The sequence below is a fragment of the Saccoglossus kowalevskii genome, chromosome 18 (assembly GCF_978046115.1).
Source record: "Saccoglossus kowalevskii chromosome 18, keSacKowa6.1, whole genome shotgun sequence".
NCBI lineage: Eukaryota > Metazoa > Hemichordata > Enteropneusta > Harrimaniidae > Saccoglossus > Saccoglossus kowalevskii.
Window position 1 is genome coordinate 409,472 of NC_140658.1, and position 22,828 is coordinate 432,299.

At 34.8% G+C, this 22,828-nt stretch overlaps 1 protein-coding gene across 1 annotated transcript in view; it reads right to left on the bottom strand.

Annotated features, from left to right (window-relative positions):
* Positions 1–1,297: 1,297 nt before the first annotated feature.
* Positions 1,298–22,828, bottom strand: part of LOC100366809 (uncharacterized) — a 56,764-nt gene continuing 35,233 nt past the window's right edge. Inside the window, exons 2-11 of the mRNA XM_085492809.1 lie at positions 21,346–21,428; positions 19,505–19,613; positions 11,131–11,248; positions 10,491–10,598; positions 9,755–9,894; positions 8,129–8,162; positions 4,855–4,934; positions 4,555–4,664; positions 3,777–3,927; positions 1,298–3,448 (exon numbers count right to left, since the gene is read on the bottom strand). Of these exons, the coding sequence (XP_085348935.1) occupies positions 1,739–3,448; positions 3,777–3,927; positions 4,555–4,664; positions 4,855–4,934; positions 8,129–8,162; positions 9,755–9,894; positions 10,491–10,598; positions 11,131–11,248; positions 19,505–19,613; positions 21,346–21,428 (2,643 nt within the window). The 3' untranslated portion in view covers positions 1,298–1,738. The remainder of the gene's footprint in view (positions 3,449–3,776; positions 3,928–4,554; positions 4,665–4,854; positions 4,935–8,128; positions 8,163–9,754; positions 9,895–10,490; positions 10,599–11,130; positions 11,249–19,504; positions 19,614–21,345; positions 21,429–22,828) is intronic.

Genomic DNA, 22,828 nt, shown 5'->3' on the forward strand with positions numbered 1-22,828 from the left:
TAGTAGTGCATACACTGTATTCACTGTATTAGAAGCACATTCCCAATAGAAGTGCATACACTGTATTCACTATGAAAAGCACATCTCCAATAGAAGTGCATACATAGTATTCACTCTATTAGAAGCACATCCCCAATAGAAGTACCTACACTGTATTCACTATGAAAAGCATATTTCCAATAGAAATGCATACACTGTATTCACTCTATTAGCAGCACATCTCAAATAGAAGTGCATACACTGTATTCACTATGAAAAGCACATCCCAATAGAAGTGCATACAGTGTATTCACTCTATTAGAAGCACATTTCCAATAGAAGTACCTACACTGTATTCACTATGAAAAGCATATTTCCAATAGAAATGCATACACTGTATTCACTCTATTAGCAGCACATCTCAAATAGAAGTGCATACACTGTATTCACTCTATTAGCAGCACATCTCGAATAGAAGTACATACACTGTATTCACTATGAAAAGCACATCTCGAATAGAAGTACATACACTGTATTCACTATGAAAAGCACATCTCGAATAGAAGTACATACACTGTATTCACTATGAAAAGCACATCCCCAATAGAAGTGCATACACTGTATTCACTCTATTAGAAGTACATCCCCAATAGAAGTGCATACACTGTATTCACTTTATTAAAGCACATCTCCAATAGTAGTGCATACACTGTATTCACTCTATTAGAAGCACATTCCCAATAGAAGTGCATACACTGTATTCACTATGAAAAGCACATCCCCAATACAGTGTATTCACTCTATTAGAAGCACATTTCCAATAGAAGTACCTACACTGTATTCACTATGAAAAGCACATTTCCAATAGAAATGCATACACTGTATTCACTCTATTAGCAGCACATCTCGAATAGAAGTGCATACACTGTATTCACTCGATGAAAGCACATCTCAAATAGAAGTACATTCACTATGAAAAGCACATCCCCAATAGAAGTGCATACACTATATATATATATATATAATATAATAAACCTATGCTAGACTATAATCAGGAAGGGAGTCTTATCCCAAAGTGGGTCAAAAACAAGTTCTATCAGAATGCTATTAAAGGTCCAAGGTGGGCCAATGTCGCTATACCTTCAGACCATTCATCAGTCGTTCATCTATAGTGCACTCAGTTTGGCGACAATATTTTATGCATAACTATACAAAATAGTGTCAATACAGTTATCCCCCAAACTCAAACTTCACATTCACCTATGGTACAACCATAAAATTATTAATCAGTATATCATGTATTAATCATATACACATGTAGTTTGACAAAACACTCGACTGTAAAACAGCATTTATTGACTATACAGTTGGAGTTACAAAGCGAGATAGATTGAGTTATATCAGTTGTAAACAAGCACGACTTGAAATCAACAACTGATGTAAAAAAAACACTTTCTTCTCAATTTCAAAAGAACTTCTCCCTGGGGGCGTTCCCAATCCGAAGTCATGCTAAATAAATAATAATCATGTAGGGGTATGTCTTCATAGTGACGGCACTCAAGTCTTAATATTGGTTTGATACAAGTCAGAATGTATAAAAACATTTAGGTCATTAATTTTGCACATATTTCATTATTGAAGCTTATTTACATAAATTATCCAGTCGTAATAAACCATTATTTGAAGAGTTCCTCCTGCCAGTAAAGACATAGTTGGAAATTGTTAAGAATTTTTAAATGGTATGACTAGTAAATGTCATCTACTTAATAAGGCATGAAACACAGAGAGTTGAGGGTCCAATGCAGTCATCATGACAGAATGCACCACAGCCTTTGCACATTATCATGGCTTTAAGACGACACGAACATTTGCCACTCATGGACTGATTAGAGTCATTTTGTTGATCATTTTGTATCAACATTATTTGAGCACCCGGTGTATTTAATAATGATACTGTGTTGTTATCAGCACCGTTGGCGATAAAACTACTATTGCTACCGTCTAAACTGACAGCTAAAGCGTCCTCTGTAGTGGATAAACTTCCATCTTCTGATGTATAACTAGCATTGTCATTTTCAGTACTGCCAGTACCGTTACTGATTCTACCATTTCTATAAGCTTCACCTTGCGATACTACAGCACTGCTGAGATCCTCACAAAGTTTGGGATTATAATTCTCTTGTTTGGCCATTGTCATTTCATTGAGAGCACCAGTGGATGTATACACAGTATTCATATTATTTGTACACGATGTCAACACGTGTGTAGAATTATTTACAATAGGAGACGTAGTGGCTTGGCTTACAACTGGGGAAGTAATTAATAATGGTTGTGATGTTAGTGTTACCACATTAGAATTTGGAGATAAAAGTCCCAAATTACTGACCACTGTAACTGAAGGATAATTCTGTCCTGGAACTGCAACTAATGTTTTAGACGTAGTAGGATGAGTTGGTACAATAGATTTCAAATTCATCCACTGATGTGGTTTGGGTTTAATTTCTATAAGTCCTCCACTTTGCATTCGTGGATCGTTATTGACTGACACAGGCATTGGCCGGGCTTTCATTTGTACATGTGTCCGTGCCTGAAGTTTGGCTTTTGTTTGTGCTTTGATCTGTGCTAGAGTTCTTGTAGTGCCTTGGGTTGCTTGGGCTTTTGCAGCCTTCTGAGTTCGTATCTGTGCAAGTGTACGTGTTTGCATTTGCCCTTGTACTTTTGCTGTAGCATGCGCTCTGATCTGAGCTAATGTTTTGGCTGAAGCAGTCCCAGATTTTTGTCCTGTAGGACTAGTTGAAATACTTTTGGTTGGACTGATCTGCTTAACTTGTTGATTTTGTAAAGGTGTTTTTGGTTGACTAGACTGAACTATATCTGGTTGTGATACCTTACATTCAATGGATTCTTCTAATTGCATAGGTTCACATGGTTTGATCTCAGACTCCGGCTCTGGTTCTGGTTCTAATTCTGGCTCTGGCTCTGGCTCAGGTTGTTGAGCTAGAGAGTCCTGCTCTTGTAAAGATGTTTCTAGTTGAATTTCTTCAACTGTTACCTTAACTTTTTTTTCAGGTGGCTCATAAGTAGAGGAAGGGTCTGGTGTGTTACATATAGGCCTTTTTAAAGCAGTTCTAGCCTGATGAACCACATCTTCAGGTTCTCCTAGCTCAGACGGTTCATTTAACATTCTAACAAGATGGGGACTCTGAAATACCCTAGCTTTTGTATATCCACTTGAATTACTTGTCTTTTTGCTTGTTGCAGCTTGTTTTCGCTGAGATGAGCCATTTGACAACAAAGATTTCTTAACTACACAATTTGATGATTTAGATGACGTTACATTAACACGAGATATCCGCAAATTTGAAGATTTCTTGCTGGGTAAAGTCCTTGCCAAGAATGAAGAGTTTGATTTTGATGCAACAGGTTCCTGTAGCGTAGATTTCCCCCATACAGGTTCAAAGTGTTTTGCCTGCAGTTAAAAGAAATAAAAACATCAATTTGAGTACAAACCGCTATTATGCATGCACATTTTACAATTCCAAGCCTCACTTTCACGCCCACTGCAAGGATATGCTGCATATTACTTGTAATACATTCCATCAATGTGAAAGCAAAGCTTGGAATGAAAACGGCCATGGCACGATAAAAACAAATTACTGTGCAAGGTGTCAAGCACAGTCGTCTTGTACAAGACAACAAACAATACAGCATCCTTGGTGTCAGTGTGCATGACAACCATCACATGCATTGTTTACAATCACCCTACTCTGTCCTTGGTTGTAAATTATTATACATACCTTCCATGGGTCAATTTTGGCTTGTTCCTTCTCAGCTTCTTGTTTAATCTTCATTTGATTTTCCGGAGTAAAATCACCATCTGCAAGCCTGTCTTTCCAGTCTATACAGGCTCTAGTAAAGAATTCATTATTTAAAGCAGTATTGCTTAGTCTGAAAAAAACATTAAAAGCAGTTGTATCACAACATGAGATATTGACAAGTGATTGTTGGCAAGTGATCATTGACAAATGATTGCTGGTAAGTGACTACGGTGAATAATTATATATAAGTGACTATTGTTAGGTTATTTAGTAAGAGACTAACGATAAGTAACTGTTGGTAAGTGACATTTGACTTGATAGATGACTTGTAAGTAATTATTGATATGCGACTGTTGGTAATTGACTATTAAGAAGTGACTACTGATAAGTGACTTGGTAGCTGATTATTATCAAGTGACTATTGGTAGACCTAATTATTGATAAGTGAATACAGATTGGTGACTTAATGATCATCAATACATGACTATTGACAAGTGATTGTTGGGAGATGCCTGTTGGTAAATGACTAGATAAGTAATTATTGTTAAATGACTATAGATTAATGACTATAAATCAGTAGTTATTGATTATTTGGTAAGTGATTTGACAAGAGACTACCAAATTTTCTCTGTTAATAGTGCATGTGCTTACGTAAATGACAGGTGTTTCTATGATCACAATAAATGGTATTTTAAAAATGCAGTATACAACAGATGCAATTTGTATTAGAGGTGACAAAACGAAAGTGGTACATTACCTCCATGCGTTGTCAGATCCTACAATTCTATCAACAGATGGCAAGAGCTTTAATAACGAATGCTGACAAATAGCTGGGAGACTGTTAAACACATGTTTGTTGATGAGAGCCTGAAAACAGAGAAATGACAAATCAGCCACAAATAGACACCCTCAGTAATACACTACATCCCTTAAAAAAACAGTACTCAACTGATTGCTATTACTCATGAAAATTTATAATTTGATTTAATTAATTTATAAATATAATATTTATATTCACAGTAAGTACAACATATACACACACATAGATTAGACTTACCCTTAGATTGGTGTTGCATAAAATAGAATCAGGAGTTTCTAAGTCAACACAACCAACCTTCGTTCTTTCAATTTGGGCAGCTGCAACAAAATTAAGATTTTAATTAAACACAGATTCAATGGTTCTTTTATGAAACAATTACGAACAAGAAACTGTTCTCGCTTAATTGTTCAATTCTAGAAATTTTTACAATTTGATTTCATTCATGAAGACAAAATTGTGCTAAAATCATAGGCACTATGCTTCATATGACCAAAGTAAAACTTGCACCAAAATTTTCGTTTACAGTAGTGATGCTGATCGACAACCGAGCTGGTTAACTTTGCAAAGATGTCTGTGATCATAAGAATTCAACTCTTAACCTTTTCACCACCTGTTGCCTCTTCCATCACAAATTTACAAAATAGTCCGTTTAAAGTTGCCACATTTGTTGAAACTGACAATTGACTCAAATTATGTGTGTTGGCTTCAAATTTAGGGTTCATTTCCAGAAATAATGAAGTATATAAGAAAAAAAGTACAGAAAGTAAGAAAGTCTGGTGGTGAAAAAGTTACTTTTGGAGCATAAGAATGTACCGTACTTATCCGGGTAAGAGCCCATGCCTGGGCAAACACCCCCCCCCCTTGACACAATAAAGAAGTTGAGGTCATACAAAAAATAACAAAAAACAATTTTCTATTTGTTAACTGTGGTTGTATTAACAGTTGACTTTCTTGCAATCTGTCGGGATGCTTACAACAATTCTTTAAATATAATTGTTAATTGTGTAAAACAAGGGGTGAACGCGAAATAGCTGCGAGAGCAAAATAGGTATTCCACTTCCTGCCTTCAGGGCAGCGCAATCACCGCTGATTTACATTTATTTTTTAAGATTTTTTTTTTCAGAATCATAACATTCAGCAAGTCTATAAAACAAGCAGCCTATCGGCTGAGATAGCTCCGCTGTTAGCAATGCACATTTCAATTAAAGAACTGAAGACATCATTAGAAAATGAACAATATGAATAGTATCAAAGCAATCGGACTTACAGTTTTTAACAAGAAGTCGAAAATATCACTTTTTACCAAAAATTACAAAAATATTCACCAAAATAAATAGAGAATTGAAGATATCATCACAAAACAAACAAATCTGAGAGAGGTCCACATGTAGTACCTATATATGTAATATCAAAGCAATTGAACTTTTGGTTTTTAACAAGAAGTCGAAAATATCACTTTTTACCAAAAATTACAAAAATATTCACCAAAATTAGAGAATTGAAGATATCATCACGAAATGAACAAATCTGAGAGAGGTCCACATGTAGTACCTATATATGTAGTATCAAAGCAATTGGACTTGCGGTTTTTAACAAGAAGTCGAAAATATCACTTTTTACCGAAAATGACAAAAATATTCACCAAAATTAGAGAATTAAAGATATCATTACAAAATGAACAAATCTGAGAGAGGTCCACATGTAGTACCTATATATGTAATATCAAAGCAATTGCACTTGCGGTTTTTAACAAAAAGTCAAAAATATCACTTTTTACCAAAAATGACAAAAATATTCACCAAAATTAGAGAATTGAAGATATCAACATGAAATGAACAAACCTAAGAGAGGTCTACCCAAGGTACATATACACCAAGTATCAAAGCATTCAGGCTTGTAGTTTTCAAGAAGAAGTCGAAAAAGTAAAACATTGACACGGACAACGACAACGGACAATCACTCATATGATAAGCTCCGCTCAACAAAGTCGACAGCGGAGCTAAATATATATTAAAGCAGAAATGGTAGTTCTCTTTTTGAAATATGTCATGGCCCGTTTGGTTTGTGCTTCCTTAGAAACGATTCAAGCAAATCGTATAAGGAGAGCCGCGAAGCAAGCGAGTGTCGCACTCGGTCAGCCGTAGCGTCATTAACAATTAAACCAATGTTGCAGAATTGTAGCAGCCCAGAGAGTGGTTGAAATCGCGTCATTTTGGCTTCATAGAATATTTGGTAGCAGCTTGCAAATCCAAAACTGGGGCCAGCAATTTTGCAATGTCACGCCGAAGACTGCCAACTTTTTTACCATCTTTCATCATCGCTAGTGCATTTGTGTCATGAAAACTACTCTTCTGTCGTTGGATAAAAAAAACCTTCCTATTTCAAGCACACCGCAATATCCATATAGTAAGACATTCCAACCACCAGAACTTGCTGAATGATAACTTGATAAGCATCGAGTCTGGTAAGAAAGCAATGTCACGATTTGACCTTTATGATGAAATACTAGTAGTGATGTCATTCTTAGCCAATCAGTAAATCAGATGCATAAAGGTCAAAGATGATTGCCAGACTGTAAACAAAAGCATCGCGTGCCATTGCAGCAGAGCGACCCCATTTTTCTTGTGATTAGACATGAATGAAAAGTGCCAAGCTGACAGACTGCAAAATCCGTGGATTAAAAATGCAAGTCCAAATTGTTTGTGACGATATCGATGAATTTCAGGAAGAAGTTGTAGGGATTTTGTTCAATGGCCACAGTGACGCCGACTTAGACTTTAAGTTTGCAAAGATGGCAATGAACGTACAAATAATGACCTGAGAAGTTTTTTCAAACAGCTACCGGTATGAATTTTTATAATTTTTACTGTGTAAATTTGTAAATTATTATTTATCTTGTATGACAGTTGATTCGTAATTTGTCGAGACCGGAAATCATTTTTGCAGTTTAACCCGACATTTTTAATTCATTTTGAGTTCACGCGTATTGGGCATGTTTGTCGGCGTGAAAATCCTAATTCAAATGATTCCTCACTGTCGATTTTTATTATTTCTGGTTTATTTGTCACATTATAAGCAATACATTATTTTTGTTTTATTTCTAATGTTGCATATTGTTCATTTATTTCTGTTGCATGTTTTCATTTGCCGTTCTATTCCCTGTCGCAGTTCGATCTGCGTGTTGTCAATTTTCACGAATTTTGATATATATCCAAACAAATTTGAAAAACCCTAGAGTATGCATGTATGTTATATACATATATCGTATTCGTTGTATTAGCAGCATATGTGCTTACATAAATGACAGAGATGCGTCTATGTTCAATTTTAATCATATTTTAATGATTCAGCTAATTAGCATACTTGGGGCTTATGCTAATTTTACCCGGAGAAGTCTTATATCTGTTCCATATACCCTTGTTTGCCATTTATAACCTCTAATGGAGGAAAAATAGTATATGTTGTGTTGGTTGTCATGGCATACTTGTCTCTTATTCCACAGCATACATACCTGGACTCAATTTTTTATTAAATCGTTTTCTTGGCTGGAAAAGAGATAAATTAAATTAGAAAAAATATTATGAACCATAGCAATTTTATCACAAGAACAAGCAATTGGAATTATACACAAGCATTCATCACACAATTTAGCAATCAAACAAGTCATTGAAAATGACACAGTCCGCGTTAAATTTTTGAAAGTTCTCTTTGTGCTCGTCATATTAAAGCGGAGGGGTTGTCGCAAGCGTGTCCTTGAAACTTGAGTTCCAAGTGGCGTATACAACAGATTGTTTATTTACATCAAAACATGTGTTCCGTGTAGTAGTAATATGGCCAAAAATAAAAACAGCCGTTATTCGGCCATCTTTGATTACTATCTCCCTCCAATTATGCTAATTTTACCCGGAGAAGTCTTATATCTGTTCCATATACCCTTGTTTGCCATTTATAACCTCTAATGGAGCAAAAAGAGTATAGGTTGTGTTGGTTGTCATGGCATACTTGTCTCAGGAACTCATGGTTTTCAGGCACATGTATCCTAACATGTATGATCTATGTACTAAATTTGAATGAAAACTGACAAAGCATGTACAAAATACAACATTTTCAAAAAACAAGATGGCTGCCAGTCAGCCATCTTTGATCCAATTGTGAAATAAATCATCATGGACATGTATCCTAACATGTATAATCCATGTACTAAATTTGAATGAAAACTGACAAAGCATGTACAAAATACAACATTTTCAAAAAACAAGATGGCTGACAGTCAGCCATTTTTGATCCAATTGTGAAATAAATCATCATGGACATGTATCCTAACATGTATAATCTATGTACCAAGTTTGAATGAAAACTGACAAAGCATGTTCAAAATAAAACATTTTCAAAAAACAAGATGGCTGCCAGTCAGCCATCTTTGATCCAATTGTGAAATAAATCAGTCAGCCATTTTGAATCGAATCGCTAAACCACTGCATGTGCATATGTCCCACATAAAGTACTAGGCACATGCAAAGAATAAACGGAATCAGTCCAAGGGATTCTGAGATATGACTCCGGACAGAGACCAAATTATAAAGTCCTCGTTTTCGGACTTCGTCCGAACGAGGACTAATAAAGAGGCCTGTAAAAACCATCTTGTAAGAAATATACCTAATTAATAAAAACATGAAACAAGTCAATTTGTTTTCTAAATATTCAGTAGTTAAAAGAAGTGACAATAAAAAGATTTGGATCATCACATCATGTCATGCCAAGTTGTATCAGTTCACACATCACAGTCGAGATATCTCTTATACAGGTTTCAAAACTTATTAGCAATTAATGTGAAAAGTTGAAAAAAAAGGCCTTTTTCAAATATCTCAATTTAAAATTTGAGGACCAAAATAGCTACCAAATCAAATGGTAAAGAAAATCAACTTGCATATGTAAGTCATCATACAATGTCTTTAATTCAAATGTGAATGTGACCAGTAAAAGCATGTCTGAGAAAAGGCTCAGGACAGACGGAAACCAAATTACATTTTAAACTTTGTCTGATATGAGGAATAATCACCAGTGATTATATTCATAGGCAATGTAGATACAAATAGTAATTGGAGTGTGAAATGAGCAAAGAAATAACCTCACTTACTTTTCTACTCATATTAGGCATAACCATATGACTAACTGATGGTTGCTTCTTACTTGATAATGATTCTTCACCATTCATGGAGGAGGATCTCAATTCATCTCGAATTGTTTCCAAATTTGCAATACGTTCACTTACTCTATCTATAAACAGATATACAAATCACAGCAATTCTTACATGCAATGTCTATCTCAAATTGGAAGAAACACTAAACACTTGTAAGCCACTGATTAATTATGTGAATCAAGTGTTAGCTCTGTCCAATGGTAACAATCTTCCTAGTGAACATTCTAACACACTAAATGAACACACTAAATAAACATCCTAAATGAACACACTAAATGAACACACTAAATGAACATCCTAAGTGAACACACTAAATGAACACACTAAATGAACATCCTAAATGAACATCCTAAATGAACATCCTAAATGAACATCCTAAGTGAACACACTAAGTGAACACACTAAATGAACATTCTAAGTGAACACACTAAATAAACACCCTAGGTGAACACCCTAAATGAACACACTAAATGCACATTCTAAATGAACACACAAAATGAACATTCAAAATGAACATTCTAAGTGAACACACTAAATGAACACGCTAAATGAACACACTAAATGAACATACTAAATGAGCATCCTAAATGAACACACTAAAAGAACATCATAAGTGAACACACTAAATGAACACTGTGGATTTATACACTTTATTTTATAAGAATGTATTACTATGCTGAGTTTTTGTAATCTCCTGTGACGCTACATCTTTACGAGTACTCTCATTACTGTGGACACTCTGTATGTTCATATACGCCTTCTCTGGCAGAACACAGAGACCTGAAAAATATAATAATGGTTACTTGAATGGCGACATACGACTTTTGGTTTTGATTTTCTACACTGGGTTTAAATTTCACAGATTTACCATTTCAGGCATATTCAGTGGGTTTTAAATTCACGGTTTTATCATTTAGATAATGTGTTCTATGCTAAATTTTACATATTCACTGGGTTTTAATTAAACATATTTTCCAGCCTGGCAAGACATGAAGAATATTACCTGAATGCTAGGTCTAGGGCAACAAAACACAAATATTTACAAATTTGTTGGAAGGCAATTTTTTGGAAAAACATTGGTGGTTGAATTATTTGTAAACAAGTAATTTATTTTGTTTAGTTTTGTTTTGAGCTAGCATATTTAGACTACTGTAAAATAATTTATTATTGCCTTGAATTTATATTTGCTGAAGGGATGATTCAGTGAAAATAAAAACCAGCAAATATATCTTTTTTTTCTTATTGAACATTCAACTCATCAAACATCAGTGAAAATAAATTCCAGCTGAAAGAAAGTATTTTACAGAAATACCTTTCTTTTTATCTTTGGAGTGTCTATCATCAATCTCATCGTCACCAGCCACAACATTGCCATATTCGTCCTCATTTTTCATTTCCAACATAGACAACTGGTTTTCTGAAAGATGGCTCTGCAAAAAAAACCACAGAAATTTTATGATTAATTAAGGTTCAAACAGTTTTGTTGGGTTTCCGAGTTGCTGTAAGCGAGCATATCTTCGGTCGTCATGGAAGTTCAGAAATGATTTCAGCCCAACATGATGACATCCAGTTTGTAAGACAAGACATACCGTACATGTAATATCTTGTTATCCATACAGTACAACACGATTACTGAACAGGCAGCCTCTCGGCTGAGATAGCTCTGCTGTTAGCAATGCACATTACCGTTAAAATCCTATTATAAACCGCATACCTAATAGTAACCCACCCCCGATTTCGGCTTCAGTGTTAAAGAGTTCTCAACAAAAATTGAAAACATGAAAAGTACCTATTACTAACCGCACCCCCAATTCAACAAGACCGTGACTGACTTTGTTTCAACCAGCTGGTACATTGTTCCTAATCCTATTCATTTGTTTCAGCAACGTGCCTACAAATATTCACACCTCTTTATTGTTCAGTAGCGTTAGGATGTCAAACACGCAGTGAAACTGCTTTTGTTCTTGCGACAACTTTTGTCAATACTCCTCATGAATACGTCCATGCGTCGCAAGTTTTCGACAATGAGCTGTTATCACCGAAAAACTGTTAAATGCTTTTTCAATGCTCAGTTTATCTTTCGAAAACAACTAATTCCTTAATTTAAAAAAAAGTCATGTCGTTTTTCCATGGAAATCAAAGCCAAAAGATCGCACGACATTATCGGTAAATCTCTTCCGGGTTTCGTTCACCATGAGGTCGGTGACCTGTCATTAACATATTTAAATGAACAAGATAATTTGAACACGTGGGCACCATCCAGCATTTTGATTGGTTAATTAGCGACTTGACCTATTTGGTCAAGTAACGTCTCGTGTGCATTCAACCTACATGGCGGATGTCTTATTGCATGGGTCGTTTAGGTCTCATGCCACTAATTAACCAATTTAAATGCCTAGCAAGAACCAATGAAATTTTTTAAATATTATTTTTCTCAGGTGCTCCCTGTTTGAGGGCGTAATCACCTGGGTCAGAGGTGAGACCAACATGTGGTCTTTTGTTTACTACTTAGCGGCTGTGTACCTGTGGGTTTATTCTGTGTGTTAATGGATGTTCTAATCTTGGTGTTTTTCCAGTGATTTCTCTTGGTGCAATCCAAATACAGTAGGTGTGTCTTGTTTACCTGAGATTTGCAAGAGTTTGAGCTGGCCAACATGTTAGTTTTTTTCATATGGTTGATTTACTGGCATGTTGATTTCCCATTTTTGAGCCATATTTTCAACTTTCTTCGTCATTTTCATATAGCAATCTCGTCATATGTTAACATTGTCATCTATGGAAATTCAATTAGTGGTGTGAGCCCTGAAGTAACAGTTTGCCTAGGACCACCTGAGGTTGTTGTTTTAACCATAATTATGGCTCTATTCACTGGAATTTAGTCATTTTTGGCAGATCTCATCTTACATAACCGAAGTTTACTTTGACCTAATTATTATAAGTTTTGACCTCTCCTGACCTTGCATAGATCTGATAATTATGAGGTTGTGTTCAAGCACACATTTCATGAGATCAGCTCCATTTATTTGGCAGGTATAGTGCAAAGTAACTGGGAATCTTTTTTATTTTTATTCATTCATCAATGAATTATTCATGTCACCACTAATTTCAATGGCTCTAGGAATTCTGAGAAAAATGCTTAACCCCATTTTATGGGTTTTTTGTCTTATTTTCACATTATGGAAGACAAACTTAACAATTTGTAGTGCGGTCATTTCTAATGTACCCTATTCAAAGTTTAATGAGGTCAAAATCTCAAATATTTAAATAAATTCTCAAAATTGTGTTGTGTATCTTGTCACTGACAAGAGATTTGCATACTGTCAGTATATTAGCCAAGTATTACAACTCTTTCAATTTCACAATTACTGCTCTTTTCTCAGAATTTTTGTGAATAGTTAGCTAATTAATCACATCTTGAGTTTATTATTGAACAGTGCATGTAAACCCCCCCCCCCCCAATTAATCAGAAATCCTGTTGATTTGAATTTAATTTGATCAGGGATGTGTAATACGAGTATTTTATATTTAGATCCTTTTCTTGTTTGTATATTTTTATTTTTATTTCGTTTTAAATCATAAAATTGTTTCGTTGAATTTCTTTTTTTCACATAAGATTTGATTTAGCTTTTTATGTTGAGCAAATTCTATGTGTGGCCATGGTAAATCAAACCACTGTTGTGTTTTGGTATATCCAAGGTTGCCCGTCACAGGTCTCCGGCCTAAATGCAGATGCCGTGGAATTGTTTTTTTGTTTTTAATTAATTGGAGAAATAATGAGCTGATGAATTGAGACTTTTGATTCAGTAGAATTTTTTTTTTTTTTTAAATTATAGTTGTAAACTACTTTTAATTGTCATTATTCTATGTATTATTTCTAGAAATTAATTAAAATTACTAATCATGCCCAACGTTGGTCTGTACTTGTTTGTGGTGAATGAGAACATTATACCTTACAGTACTGCATCTAATAATCAGGCTTATATTCATTGCCTACCATCTTTTTTGGTGTTATGCTGAGTGTGTATGTTGCCACTTTCTACAACTAATTGTCTGGGTATAGGGCGCCACCAAGTGGTAGATTTTGATAAATAACTCCCAGGGTTTAAATTTTGGGGATTTTTTTGCATGGGAAATTACTCGTCTAATGATATTCCATCATATATAAGATCAACAAGAACTTTATTAAACCTTCTTATTTCTCTTAAGGTCTCATGCCACTAATTAACCAATGGCTGCTCGTAGCCCTCAATTTAAATGCCTAGCAAGAACCAATGAAATTTTTTAAATATTATTTTTCTCAGGTGCTTCCTGTTTGAGGGCGTAATCACCTGGGTCAGAGGTGAGACCAACATGTGGTCTTTTGTTTACTACTTAGCGGCTGTGTACCTGTGGGTTTATTCTGTATGTTAATGGATGTTCTAATCTTGGTGTTTTTCCAGTGATTTCTCTTGGTGCAATCCAAATACAGTAGGTGTGTCTTGTTTACCTGAGATTTGCAAGAGTTTGAGCTGGCCAACATGTTAGTTTTTTTCATATGGTTGATTTACTGGCATGTTGATTTCCCATTTTTGAGCCATATTTTCAACTTTCTTCGTCATTTTCATATAGCAATCTCGTCATATGTTAACATTGTCGTCTATGGAAATTCAATTAGTGGTATGAGCCCTTTACATGTGACCAAAATAATTCGCTTACGGTGAAACTAAGTTGAATTTTACTTGCATTTGATAACAATTCAATGAATTTATTTTTTGTGCGTTATTATAATCACTACTGAGTAATAATCAACAATTTCAACACTTCGAAAACAAGTTATTCACTTGTGAGCCGAAGCATGGCCAGATTGCGTTACCGTACCCACGGTACCGTACTTTCTTGTGCTTGTTTTTATTTGAAACTCCTGTCAGAATATACTTTCTGTTACGAAGAAAATTAAAAAAAATAAATGCATTGTAGTTACGCTTATATTCAAAAGATTGTACAGTGTATTGTTTGTTTTGTGCAAGTGATGTGGGAAAAAATGACCACGCCCATTTAGTGATTGCAATATGTACGTAATAGAAACCGCACCCCGAACTTGAGCTGTTGATCCCAATTTTTTATTTGATACATTGTAATATAAACCGCGGTTTATAATAGGATTTTAACGGTACAATTAAAGAACAGAAGATATCATCAGAAAATGAACAATATGTATAGTATCAAAGCAATCAGACTTGCGGTTTTCAACAATATTGGAAAATATCACTTTTTACCAAAAATGACAAAAATATTCACCAAGATTAGAGAATTAAAGATATCATTACAAAATGAACAAATCTGAGAGAGTTCCACATGTAGTACCTATATATGTAATATCAAAGCAATCAGACTTGCGGTTTTCAACAATATTGGAAAATATCACTTTTTACCAAAAATAAAAAAAATATTCACCAAGATTAGAGAATTAAAGATATCATTACAAAATGAATAAATCTGAGAGAGGTCCACATGCAGTACCTATATATGTAATATCAAAGCAATTGCACTTGCGGTTTTTAACAAAAAGTCGAAAATATCACTTTTTACCAAAAATGACAAAAATATTCACCAAAATTAGAGAATTAAAGATACAATTACAAAATAAACAAATAATAAATAATAATAATAATAACTTTATTTAATTAAGCGCAACAATTCCAACATATGAAGATCAAAGGCGCTGATACAATAAACAATCAGTCAAATATTAAAAGCACATTTAAATAAGTGCGTTTTCAGTCTGGATTTAAAAATGTCTACTGAAGGACTAGAACGAACAGACAGAGGTAATTCATTAAAAAGTTTAGGACCTAAATTTTCAAAAGCACGGTCTTTGTATAACACCTTGGACTTTTTACTACACACCTGACGAGTTTTAATAAGAAACTTTGATTCAGATCTTAAACTACGACTAGGTACATAAAATTCGATTAATTCACATAGATAATTTGGGGCAAAACCATACAAAGATTTATACACTAGTAAAAGTAATTTGAAATTGATTCTTTGTACAACTGGTAACCAATGAAGTTTAATAAAAATGTCTGTAATGTGGTCATATTTTCGAGCACGAGTGACAAGGCGGGCTGCTGCATTTTGTACCCGAATAAGAGGTTTTATCTTAGTTACAGGGAGACCAGACAATAATGAATTACAGCTGTCTAAGCGAGAAGATATGAATGCATGTACCAACTTTTCAGTATCAGATTGGGATAATGATTTACGAATACGATTAATATTTCTTAGATGGGAATATCCAGATCTACAAATAGTAGAAATGTGTGTTTCCATAGATAGCTGCGAATCAAACAAGACACCTAAGTTTCTAGCACTTGACGAAGCACTAACCAATTCTTCACCAATTGCGATACTAGACAAAGGACACGAGTCTTGTGAGAATCTCCGAGACGACATGCACACAAATTCAGTTTTCGACACATTCAAAAGTAGGAAATTACAAGACATCCAATCGCTAACGTCTTGAATACATGTCTGAAGTATCACCCGGGCGCGAATTTGATCATCTTCAGAAACCGATAAATAAATCTGTGTGTCATCGGCGTAAAAATGATATTTTACGCCGTGACGTCGCAATAACTCGCCCAATGGACGCATGTACATTGAGAACAATAATGGCCCTAAGACGGAGCCCTGACAATCGTGACACCTGCAGATTTCTGGAACTTTTAAAAATGCATGATTTAGTGCAGCTAGTAGACAAACCTACCCATCGTTCTGGTAACATTTTGGATTTAATTATTACCCGTGAGAATATTGTGTTATCATTGGAAGTGAACCAGGCCGCAGCAATCTCTGATCACTATCCCATTTTCTTTAGTTTGTCAAATCATCATGATAATACATCAAATCGTACCAAAATTACTTATCGCTGCTTCAAGAACTTTGATAGGGATAATTTCGCATCTGATCTACTCGAATCTGGGTGTACTAGAACAGTTGACCAGGTAGATTCTACAGCTAAGTTACGTATTTTCAACACTGCTGTATCAGAAACGCTTGACAAACATGCCCCCATGACTGAGAAGACTGTTCACGTTCGTGTGGCCGAGCCGTGGATAAATGTTGATATTTACCACGCCCGCACTGAACGCCGTAAAGCTGAACGGACGTGGCGGCGAACTGGTTTAACTGTCCATCGCCAAATCTACAAATCTAAACGAAATAAAGTTAATGATCTTATTGATGTATCACGTAGGAGTTATTTCGCTGATAAGATCGCGGATTGTAATGGTGACCAAAGAAAACTGTTTTCCATCGTAAATGGTCTTCTAGGCTCGACAAATAATTTGAATGCGTTGCCGATTCACGATAACAAAATAAATTTAGCGAATCGTTTTAGCATGTTTTTCGTGGATAAGATTAAGAAAATCAATCAAGGACTAAATCTAAATTTATTGAATGGAAACCGTTTTAACGAACTGCACAAGTTCTCTGGTGATGAATTGAAATGTTTTGAACCAGCCACGGAGGATGAAATAATTAAAATTATAAAAAAATCGTCGTCGGTTTCGTGCGATTTGGACTGTTTACCCACTAATATATTAAAAGATGAAAAGATCCTTTCCATCCTGCTTTCACCTATAACAGATATCATAAATGAATCACTTCGAACTGGAAGTGTTCCTGAGAAAATGAAATGTGCGCTGATTAAACCTCTGCTCAAGAAAGCATCGTTGGATTCAAACATGCTGAAAAATTATCGACCGATTTCTAATTTGTCTTTTATATCTAAAGTCCTTGAACGTGTCGTTGCATCCAGAGTGAAACAACATTTAGAGAATTATTCGTTGTATAAAGAGTTTCAATCAGCGTATCGGACCGCACATAGCACTGAAACGGCTCTTTTGCGGGTCGCTAACGATGTACTATGCAGTATTGATAATTCTAAGAATTCAGTTGCTCTCGTACTTTTGGATCTTTCAGCCGCTTTTGATACTGTGAATCACAGGATTCTCATCGATAGGTTGAGATCAAATTTTGGTTTAAATGGTCTCATCATCAAATGGTTTGAGTCGTATTTGAGTAACCGCATTCAAAAAGTGAAAATTGGAAATGTATTTTCTGATATGACGTCTATATTAGAAACCGGTGTTCCACAGGGCTCCGTCTTAGGGCCATTATTGTTCTCAATGTACATGCGTCCATTGGGCGAGTTATTGCGAAATCTGAGAGAGGTCCACATGTAGTACCTATATATGTAATATCAAAGCAATTGGACTTGCGGTTTTTAACAAGAAGTTGAAAATATCACTTTTTACCAAAAATGGCAAAAATATTCATTAAAATTAGAGAATTAAAGGTATCATTACAAAATGAACAAATCTGAGAGAGTTCCACATGTAGTACCTATATATGTAATATCAAAGCAATCAGACTTGCGGTTTTCAACAATATTGGAAAATATCACTTTTTACCAAAAATAAAAAAAATATTCACCAAGATTAGAGAATTAAAGATATCATTACAAAATGAATAAATCTGAGAGAGGTCCACATGCAGTACCTATATATGTAATATCAAAGCAATTGCACTTGCGGTTTTTAACAAAAAGTCGAAAATATCACTTTTTACCAAAAATGACAAAAATATTCATTAAAATTAGAGAATTAAAGGTATCATTACAAAATGAACAAATCTGAGAGAGGTCCACATGTAGTACCTATATATGTGATATCAAAGCAGTTGGACTTGCGGTTTTTAACAAGAAGTCGAAAATATCACTTTTTACCAAAAATGACAAAAATATTCACCAAAATTAGAGAATTAAAGATATCATTACAAAATGAACAAATCTGAGAGAGGTCCACATGTAGTACCTATATATGTAATATCAAAGCAATTGGACTTGTTGTTTTTAACAAGAAGTTGAAAATATCCCATTTTACCAAAAATGACAAAAATATTCACCAAAATTAGAGAATTGAAGATATCATCATGAAATGAACAAATCTAAGAGAGGTCTACCCAAGGTACATATACACCAAGTATCAAAGTATTCAGGCTTGTAGTTTTCAAGAAGAAGTTGAAAATGTAAAACTTTGACACGGAGGACGACGGACAATCACTGACATGATAAGCTCCGCTCGACAAAGTCGCAGCGGAGCTAAAAAATGTAAAGACTTTAAACAAAATGGCAGCCTCTCGGCTGAGATAGCACCGCTGTTAGCAATGCACATTACAATTAAAGAACAGAAGATATCATCAGAAAATGAACAATATGCATAGTATCAATGCAACAGGACTTGCTGTTTTCAACAAGAAGTCGAAAATATCACTTTTTACCAAAAATGACAAAAATATTCACCAAAATTAGAGAATTAAAGATATCATCATGAAATGAACAAATCAGAGAGAGGTCTACCCAAGGTACATATACACCAAGTATCAAAGCATTCAGGCTTGTAGTTTTCAAGAAGAAGTCGAAAAAGTAAAACATTGACACAGACGACGACGGACAATCACTCGTATGATAAGCTCCGCTCGACAAAGTCGACAGCGGAGCTAACAAGATGTATCATCTGTGTTTATAAGAACCGGTTGTGGACCCTTCAAAGTATTATAATTTGCCTGCTAGTGATTTAACCAATACATGTATAACAGCTTAAAAGTAGACCTGTTAGATAAAGAAATCAAAATGCATTTACCTTCAAGCCATATACACCCACTTTACCAGCAACTTTATAAAATAATGAATCAACTCCTTTGGCATGAGAATGTAACATTGCATTTAGACAGGCTAAAGATCCAGCGGCACTGAAAAATAAACGAGTCATTGTCAATGACATTGTCAAAATATTATTTGGCTTAAGATAGAATCCCACTCATAAATAAAAATACCCAGAATTTATTCTTTTTCCAATAAATTGTACTTCAGGGCAATATATGAATATTGTTGGGGGTCACCAGGCTAATTTTCAAGAAATTGATAGTTGAATTTTAGTGGATAGTGGCCATTTTCACAGTATTATACTGCTTTTACCATAGGTTCCTATAGCACAGATATTATGTCGCATCATCTGACATCTGAGATCAGAAAACAAATTTCCATGCAAACCATTGTATCTTGACTTTGATGAAAATTCACAAGAAATCAGACCATGTGTAAAAAAGTAATTGCCATTTTTAATCAAATCACAAAATGACATGCTTCAGTAACTCATCATGTGTGAGCAGAAGTCAATTTTGAATAAAATCGACCTAGGCTTGTCTTAGCTGGAAATACTATATTCTATATATGTAAATCCTGTGTAAATCCTAAAGTATAAGACATTACTGAAAAATCCTTTTTACCTGGATTTCATTTTCCCTAGAATAGCATTTTGGCTGTTTTGTATGGAATTTATTTTAACTGATTTTTGATGAGTATTTTAATCTGGTTTTATTTTTACTGACTCATCCCTTTAACGACAAATAAATTCCAAGTGAAAACAAGCAGCCTGTCGGCTGAGATACATTGTAGCTCCGCTGTTAGCAATGCACATTACAACAAGCAGCCTGTCGGCTGAGATAGCTCCGCTGTTAGCAATGCACATTACAACAAGCAGCCTGTCGGCTGAGATAGCTCCGCTGTTAGCAATGCACATTTCAAATAAAGAACTGAAGATATCATTAGACAATGAACAATATGTATAGTATAGTATCAAAGCAACCGAACTTGATGTTTTCAAAAAGAATACAAAAATATAACTTTTTACCAAAAATGACAAAAATATTCACCAAAATTAGAGAATTTAAGATATCATGAAATGAGAAAATCTGAGAGGTCCACATGTACATGTAGTACCTAAATGTATAATATCAAAGTAATTGAACTTGCGGTTTTCAACAAGTTGAAAATATAGCTTTATACTAAAAATTACAAAAATATTCACTAAAATTAGAGAATTAAAGATATCATCACGAAATGAACAAATCTGAGAAAGGTCCACATGTAGTATCTATATATGTAATATCAAAGCAATTGGATATGCAGTTTTGAACAAAAAGTCGAAAATATCACTTTTTACTAAAAATTACAAAAATATCCACCAAAATTAGAGAATTTAAGATATCATCACGAAATGAACAAATCTGAGAAAGGTCCACATGTAGTATCTACATATGTAATATCAAAGCAATATCACTTTTTATCAAAAATGACAAAAATGTTCACCAAAAATAGAGAATTTGAGATTTTGACATGAAATGAACAAATCTGAGAAAGAACCATCCAAGGTACTTGCATATCCATGTTGAAAACATTCTGACTTGCGGTTTCGAAGAAGAAGTTGAAATTGTAAAGTCAACGACGATGACAGACAGACGGACAATCAGTAATATGAACAGCTCTGCTGTGTCGACTTTGTCGACAACGGAGCTAATAAAGAAGATTTCAGTATTGTTATTAATGTGTTCAACTTCAGGATGAACAAAACAACGTATAAATATACGTTTGTAGTTGCTATGTAACAATTTAAATATAATTAACAGAGAATTCTTAATTTACCTCACATCTTTTATTCCTTCTCTCTGAATAGTCTGAAAAATGTCTTTATGATTCATTGGCGTATTTGGAGTCATTTCAAATACCTGTAATCAAAACAAATTGGTATACATGAAACATTTAATACATGTATACATGTATTTGACATCGCCAGACACCAGTGTGAGTAAACATATTTCAATAATATGACCATCCATTTAGATGATTTTTTAGCACAAAATTTGCCACCATTCGGCCATCTTGAATCCGATCGTGAAACAAATTGACGTGCATATTATGTATAATATTATGTATGATGTATGTGTGAAGTTTGATTGTGATTGGTCCAAGCATGTCTAAGGTCAGGACACACGGACGCACACACCCACGCACGCACGCACGCACGCACGCACGCACGCACGCACGCACGCACGCACGCACGCATGTATACACGCGCGGACACATGGAAACACAATGGTCAAAACACAAGTCCTCGTTTTCAGACTGCTTCCGAACTGGGACTAATACATAAATAATATCAGCCAACGCAGGACGATTTTAGGAATATCGCGGACTTAGGAATGTAATATACACCAACTACAGGGATTTCAAAGTTAGAAATTAACGTGTTTTACATTTTTTAGAAGGCAGCAGTATTACATTAGTGCCATATATAAGCAATATGATATACACAGGAAATCAAATATGGAAACAGCAGATGTTTCTGACATGCATGTGAAAAAGCATCACACATTTCACAAAGAATGAATGCGTTAGTTTAGCTGGTACATGTAATATCACAAACCCGAAGTTACAGCCCCAGAAGTGAACGTCAAATTATTTGCCAAAAAGTGCTGGCAATTCAAATTCATTCAATAACATTCGGCATTGGTTCGCCACATGGCTAACAGCAACCACAGGGAGTCTTGCAAGTACACTGGTTTTCATGGAAAGGCAATGTCAGCTGACATCAATGGGCAAATATCTAGTCTATTTCAGGACAAAAGAAGAAAACTGCCAATTCCAAGCTGAGCAAAACTGCAGAAACTGAATGGCAGTGATCCATTAAAAAAATGTAATGCGTATACTTATTCAGTTTCGATCCACGAAATGCAGTGTTGTCAGATACAATACGTGGGAAGATCAACGAAAGAAATGATACATATATGAAACCCATACAATGTACATCGGCCTTTTCACCAACAAAACTGTAAATATTACGATTGATAACAAAGTTATAGTTTATTTACATATCATAACGAGTGGTAGCCTAAGAGCATGTCAGCGAAACAGAGATGAATGCGTTGCATGACACACTCATTGCAAGTTATATTATATTATAATTGAAAATGTCAGGGGCTTTGGGTCGGATGTTGCCAGTGTTACAGGTACATTAGCATGCTAGGCGTTTAAATGCAGCCGCTGCCAGTTTAAAATAACCTTTTTTTGATATAGATTTACGTTCACTCAAAGAGCCGTGTTCGGTGAGACAGCTACAGTTATTCCA